At 36.4% G+C, this 7,528-nt stretch overlaps 1 protein-coding gene across 1 annotated transcript in view; it reads left to right on the forward strand.

Moving 5' to 3' along the window:
- Positions 1-7,528, forward strand: part of LOC107591304 (pro-interleukin-16-like) — a 44,884-nt gene that overhangs the window by 23,776 nt on the left and 13,580 nt on the right. Inside the window, exons 8-14 of the mRNA XM_016280428.1 lie at positions 2,622-2,732; positions 2,813-2,927; positions 3,091-3,164; positions 3,925-4,144; positions 6,475-6,592; positions 6,722-6,734; positions 6,834-6,949. Coding sequence (XP_016135914.1) covers positions 2,622-2,732; positions 2,813-2,927; positions 3,091-3,164; positions 3,925-4,144; positions 6,475-6,592; positions 6,722-6,734; positions 6,834-6,949 — 767 coding nt within the window. The remainder of the gene's footprint in view (positions 1-2,621; positions 2,733-2,812; positions 2,928-3,090; positions 3,165-3,924; positions 4,145-6,474; positions 6,593-6,721; positions 6,735-6,833; positions 6,950-7,528) is intronic.

Here is a 7,528-nt window from a genome sequence, read left to right on the forward strand (position 1 = left end):
GGTTTATGCTCCGTACCGCGGGGAGATGGTGGGCTGGGCTCAGGGTCCTGAGCGGGGCTGGTGTCGTCGTCAGCGATGCCCACGGTTAGCTGGGACTTGCAGGACACCAGCACCCACTCGACGAAGGTGGTGAAGCTCTCTTGAGGACCTTCCCCAGGCAACTGCGCTCGTGTGGTGGCGTTAAGTCCAACCTGGTAGAACGTGCAGAGGCAGTTGTCCGGGTAGTGCGTGAGGTGAGCCAGGGACAGAAAGTCATTGGTGTGGTCCTCAAGAGAGCGTTCCCCCTGCTCCAGCAGGAGGATTTGGAAGGCGGGGTAATCCATTATACAAAAAATAAAAACTGACAAAAAAAATGGAAAAACAAACGAGGAGAAAGACGCTGCTATACTTTACGTGAGAGTCGGTTATTCTGTCACGGACCAGGTGTGTGGAGGCAGGCAGGATGACGAGGACGACAAGGATTCAAAATAAGTATATTTAATGTAGCAACAACAAGGCAGAGACAGACACACACTCGGGGTAACATTCACAATAACCGACCAACTAGAACACAAGAGACGGGAACAGATATAGGGCAGTTAACGAGGGACAGACAGGTGAGCACAATGAGGTGATTAACTAATAATTAGACAGGCTAAACCAACACAAGGGGAAGAAACCACAACAAACAGTCCACAGGGGTGTTACAGTATGGTCCAGTGTTATTTTAGTATTATTTATATAGCTATTATTACAGTATTTATTAATATTCTAAATTAGCTTTCTATATATATATACATATTTTTTTAGTTTTCATTTTAATTTAGAATTTAAGTTTTAGTAATTTGATGTTTTTGTCATTTTTATTAGCCTTTTTCAGTTTTAGTTATAGTAACTTTAGTACTTCAGCTCAAACGTATTTTATCTCCAAAGGCAGCGTTATTTAACTTATGTTTTTTGCGAAAGGAACATTTCCATATTTACATTTCATTTTATTTCATCTTTATGTCAGTTAATGCATTTAAAAAGTAATAATTTTAGGTTTAGTAAACAGTAACAATACTTGTATGGTCAGAATTATATATCACGGCATAAGTAATTAAGACTTACAGAAGACGTTTGACCTCTGTCATTGCCAACAAAGGGTATATAACAAAGTATTGAGATGAAATTTTGTTATTGACCAAATACTTATTTTCCACCATAATTTGCAAATAAATTCTTTAAAAATCCTACAATGTGATTTTCTGGATTTTTTTTTCTAATTTTGTCTCTCATAGTTGAGTTATACCTATGATGAAAATTACAGGCCTCTCTCATCTTTTTAAGTGGGAGAACTTGCACAATTGGTGGCTGACTAAATACTTTTTTTCCCCACTGTATATATATATACACACTGTATATTGCTGTAAGTATAAAATTAAAAATAATTGCATTTTATGTAAAAAATTTAGTTTTTTACATTTTAAATGATTAAATTATTAGTTTTTAATTATAAAATGAAATGCGCAATTATACAATTTTAATTATAAATATGTTTTTTAAATTGTGTCATATATACCAGATGTAGAAAAATCTCAACATTTTTATTGCACAGTATACATCAAGTGATGCAAATCAATTAATTGTACAAACAAGCTCAACGTGCTGATCACTATTTGTGACCCTGGACCACAAAACCAGTCATAAGGGTCGATTTTCTGAAATTGAGATGTATACATCATCTGAAAGCTGAATAAATAAGCTATCCATTGATGTATGGTTTGTTAGGACAATATTTGGCCGAGATACAACTATTTGAAAATCTGGAAAATGAGGGTGCAAAAAATCTAAATATCGAAAAAAATCGCCTTTAAAGTTGTCCAAATGAAGTTCTTAGCAATGCATATTACTTATCAAAAATTAAGTTTTGACATATTTACAGTAGGAAATTTACAAAATATGTTCATGGAACATGATCTTTACTCAATATCCTAATGATTTTTGGCATAAAAGAAAAATCTATAATTTTGGCCCATACAATGTATTGTTAGCTATTGCTACAAATATACCCCAGAGACTTAAGACTGGATTTGTGCTCCAGGGTCACATTTGTCTACCACTATCCCTCATCTTGCAGGCCGAATGTGTAAGTGTAAAGTTGTGGAAGACTTTACTGTGAAAAGAATGACAATGAGTTTAATTATAGCAAAGTGCCTGGTTATACTGGATTGCGTAAGGTTAGTGAATAAGTAGTGGGTGTTTACACTGAAATAAATCAATGGTGCAGCTGTTTAGTTCAGGACTGAACAGTTCTAGATGAGAGAACGGCAGTGAATGGTGAATGCCTGGCCTTTCAGCTGTTGCACTTTATTTGATAAGGTCATCATTATACTAGTAATCAAATAAATGGCTGTTGCAGTAAGTGCTCAAAGCATCTCTTCTTCTCTAGAAGTGCTCTCTACAAAGAGCTTTCCCTCTCCACATCAGCAAAGTGGCTGTTTTTAATGAATGTCATGGGAATGGCACATATAACTCAAATACACTATGACCACTTCTGCTCTGTGTAGCAGAATTGCATGAAATGAAAACATCTCTTACTGTCCTTTTTGGCCCTGAACATAGGCCTTTGACATTATTTGTGCTCTTTTTGGTCTCTGCAGGCTGTGGTTAGACCGTCTCGCTCTCTAAGTTCAGCACACTTGGTCCCCTCCTGCAGTAGCGTACAGGCCTTCATCATCTCCAACATCGTCCTCATGAAGGGCCATGGAAAGGTAACACATACAGTATATGCAACACAAAAAAATGATGCATTGAATTTTTTATATATAAACGGCTGTTCCCGGTATTCCAGGGTCTGGGATTCAGTATAGTAGGAGGAAGAGACAGCATGTATGGCCCAATGGGGATTTACGTGAAGACCATCTTTCCTGGAGGCGCAGCGGCCGCTGATGGAAGACTACAGGAAGGTGGACTCATTAAGTTAAATATCACACTGTAATTGGTAATGCATGAGTATATCTATCCAGATCTGTCCAGACACTTACTTTAAAATGAAGCTTTCCCATCAACACTCAGAGCTGCATTACCAAGAAATGGATAGAAAACTATATTAGTGTTTCTGGTTTACAGGAGACGAGATACTGGAATTGAATGGGGAATCTCTGCACGGCCTGACCCATGAAGATGCCTTACACAAGTTTAAAGTGAGTAACCTCACCTGGATGGCTTCATATTTTAAAGTTGAATTGGCAAAAAAACATATGCATATTGGTAGACTGATGGGATGTTTTAAGGGCTGACAGCTGATATAATTTTCATATAAAAATTAAGGTATAAATATATTTAACCTTAAATGTATTTTTTAAATTATATATATATATATATTTATTTTATTTATTTATTTATTTTTTCATTTAACATTTATATTTTATTTCAGCTATATATTTAAATTTTTTTATATATTTTTGGTTTTTCAAAAGCAACATTGGTATGGACAAAATTATATATGATATCATGGTAATGGCATACACCACCCAATATGCTTATTTTTGCTGTAAATTTAATATAAATATTAAAATATAAAATAAAAAATCATTACATTTTAAGTTTAAGTTCTACAATTTAATTTGTATTATAAAATAAAAAAAATATTTTATCGCAAAATTTAAATATAACATTTTAATTAAAATATAATTGTGTGTATATATATATATATATATTCTATATAATATGTATTATTTATATATGAATATATAAATTAAGGTTTTAATGTGCAAAAAAATCTGAAAAAAATACAGTAACAATACAGTGTAATTTTTATAAAGCAACCATAGCGAACAGTTTTGAACATTAAATTTAACACGAATAGTAATATAATACTGATTAATCCACTTAGACAATATGTTGATCTATCATTAATCCATCCGGTTTTACCAGCAATAAACTGTGTTTGTCTTTCTGAAGCAAGTGAAGAAGGGTTTGTTAACGCTGGTGGTGAGGACCAGTCTGCGGGTGGGGGCCGTGCCGGGCAGCCATGGCCAGGTGTCTCAGTTATGCCGATCCAGATCTCTGAGCTCCAACACTGGTATCAGTCGAGTCAGTGCTGATCTGGGAGACTATAACTGCCTCAATAACCCCGCAAAAGCCCAGGACAGAGTCATGATGGAGATCACGCTACAGAAGGGTGAGCATCCAAATCTCAGTAATCAAAGTTTTAATCATCACATATACTGCAAGGCTATGAAAATGAATAAGATTTAAATTCAGTGCAATTGAAAATTCTCATGCCGAGCTACTGCATGACTTCAGAAGAGTTATATACAGTGTTGGGGGTAACTCATTACAAGTAATGCGAGTTACGTAATCAGATTACTTTTTTCAAGTAACTAGTAAAGTAACGTATTACTTTTTTAATTTACAAGAACATACTGTATATGAGTTACTTTTTCAAAAACAGTGAACTGCAAACTCAGAATATGACGCAAACCTGCAATAATTAAATATGTTAAATAACACAAATGTATCTAATCCCATTTTATTAACCAATGTCTTTGCTGCTGACCTTTGATGATCCAGTTCAACCATACTAATAGGCAAAAATGACTTTAGAGAAACTAACAACTGTCCTTTGTTTTTTTATTGCTGAAGAGTGTTTCTTCTCCTGTACGTTCTACTGTACAGACGTGAATTTACACTGAACAAAATTATAAACGCAACACTTTGGCTTTTGCCCCCATTTTTCATGAGCTGAACTCTAAAACTTTTTCTATGTACACAAAAGGCCTATTTCTCTCAAATATGGTTGTGAGGCCGGTTGGATGTACTGCCAAATTCTCTGAAATGCCTTTGGAGACGGCTTATGGTAGAGAAATGAACATTCAATTCACGGGTATCAGCTCTGGTGGACATTCCTGCAGTCAGCATGCCAATTGCTCAAAACAACATCTGTGGCATTATACTGTGTGAAAGGAAAACTGCACATGTTAGAGTGGTCTTTTATTGTGGCCAGCCTAAGGCACACCTGTGCAATAATCATGCTGTCTAATCAGCATCTTGATATGCCACACCTGTGAGGTGGATGGATTATCTCGGCAAAGGAGAAGTGCTCACTAACACAGATTTAGACAGATTTGTGAACAATATTTGCGAGAAATAGACCTTTTGTGTACATAGAAAAAGTCTTAGATCTTTGAGTTCAGCTCATGAAAAATGGGGGCAAAAACAAAAGTGTTGCGTTTATAATTTTGTTAAGTGTACTTTTGCTTCAGCCTGAGGTTTATTCATTACACTTTTTGGTGTGAAAGGGCTTTTATATTTGCTATAAATAGAACTTCTTATATTAAAAACAATCAAGCCCTGCTTATATTTAAAAATATAAATAACGCAAAAGTAATATAACGCATTACATTCCATAAAAAGTAACTAACGTAATTAGTTACTTTTTTTAGGGAGTAACGCAATATTGTAATGCATTACTTTTAAAAGTAACTTTCCCCAACACTGGTTATATATAATGCAAAAGTTGTATGGACTAGTTTTATGACATTGTAATGATGATTTATCGTGCTTTTTGAAGCTTTAAGACTTCCGTGCCTATAATTGCACAGTAAAAATGACTAGAATTGCTTCAGAGTTGCTTGTTTTGTGTTCCACAGTAGAAAGAAAATCATACATGTTTGAATTTACACATTTCTGATTGGTTTAAAAAACTGCATTGCAATTGTTGGTTAGACTGGGTTAATGCAGAAGGCTCCGAAACATACGTACAACACACCCTATGAAAACTGAACACTGTCTTGAGTGTTATAAACACTGTGATGTACTCCAGCCAGCTGTTGCTGAAGTGCCACACATCAATCAAACGCTTTCATTCTGAGTCTTGCACATAAACGTCTTCAGAGCCTTATTTGTGTAGCTGCACGACAGCACAAATTCAAACACAAATCCTTGAGCTACTAAAAATACTTACCTGACAGTAAGGACATGGTCTCATCTTCACTTGAATGTGGTCTTAAAGCGATAGTTCACCCAGTAATGAAAGTTCTGTCATCACGTTGTTTGATTTTCTCTCCTAGAAAGGAAAAAAGGGAGATGTAGTTTTGAAGTAAAAACAAAACATTTGTGAATTGCATTGTTAAACTTCGAAAGGAGAAAAAACATCATAAAAGCTGTATAAAAATAGTCCCTTGTATTGCTGTGCAATAGCTTTGTTTCAAGAATAGCTAATATACGGCTTTCAAATGCCATCTCTAAAATTCAAGATCTTAAGCATGTCTAACATGTTTTGGGGCATAAAACATAAATAAAGACCAGTCCCCATTGGTAATGGTCTTTATTGAAACTGGTTTAATATTAAATATTGGAGGGGACAGTTTGGCCATTTGTAATTACTTGGTGGTTACAGCCCTGCTAAAATCGTATGTTATTGTAATAAATTATGATGCCTACAAACATCTGAGAGGATTTAGTAAAAATGTGAGTATTTCTAAATGTGTCTTTTCTGCTTTTGCTCAGAGTTTGGTGTAGGTTTAGGTATTGGCTTGTGCTGTGTACCTTCTGCTGGCGACTGCCCGGGAATCTACATTCACACGCTGTCACCAGGATCAGTGGCCCACATGGATGGACGATTAAGGTATGACGCATCAATATAAAACACCAAGATATGAGATGCTAGTGTTGGCTTTGTATAGCCAGTCTTAAATGGTCATAGTCTACGGGGGAGGGGACAGTTTGGCCATTTGTAATTACTTGGTGGTTACAGCCCTGCTAAAATCGTATGTTATTGTAATAAATTATGATGCCTACAAACATCTGAGAGGATTTAGTAAAAATGTGAGTATTTCTAAATGTGTCTTTTCTGCTTTTGCTCAGAGTTTGGTGTAGGTTTAGGTATTGGCTTGTGCTGTGTACCTTCTGCTGGCGACTGCCCGGGAATCTACATTCACACGCTGTCACCAGGATCAGTGGCCCACATGGATGGACGATTAAGGTATGACGCATCAATATAAAACACCAAGATATGAGATGCTAGTGTTGGCTTTGTATAGCCAGTCTTAAATGGTCATAGTCTACAGGGGAAGTCGTGGCCTAATGGTTAGAGTCGGATTCATAACCCAAAGGGTGTGGGTTCGAGTCTCGAATCGGCAGGGATTGTAGGTGGGGGGAGTGAATGTACAGCGCTCTCTCCCACCTTCAATACCATGACTGAGGTGCCCTTGAGCAAGGCACCGAACCCCCAACTGCTCCCCGGGCGCCGCAGCATAAATGGCTGCCCACTGCTCCGGGTGTGTGTTCACGGTGTGTGTATGTTCACTGCTGTGTGTGTGCGCACTTTGGATGGGTAAATGCAGAGCACTAATTCCGAGTATGGGTCACCATACTTGGCCACATGTCACATCACTTTCACTTTTCACACTTTCACTATATGATTCATGGAGAGAAAAAAATCCACCTATCTATCTATCTATCTATCTATCTATCTATCTATCTATCTATCTATCTATCTATCTATCTATCTATCTATCTATCTATCTATCTATCTATCTATCTATCTATCTATCTATCTATC

Source organism: Sinocyclocheilus grahami, unplaced genomic scaffold (assembly GCF_001515645.1).
Source record: "Sinocyclocheilus grahami isolate Dianchi unplaced genomic scaffold, SAMN03320097.WGS_v1.1 scaffold140.1, whole genome shotgun sequence".
In the NCBI taxonomy this organism is placed as follows: domain Eukaryota; kingdom Metazoa; phylum Chordata; class Actinopteri; order Cypriniformes; family Cyprinidae; genus Sinocyclocheilus; species Sinocyclocheilus grahami.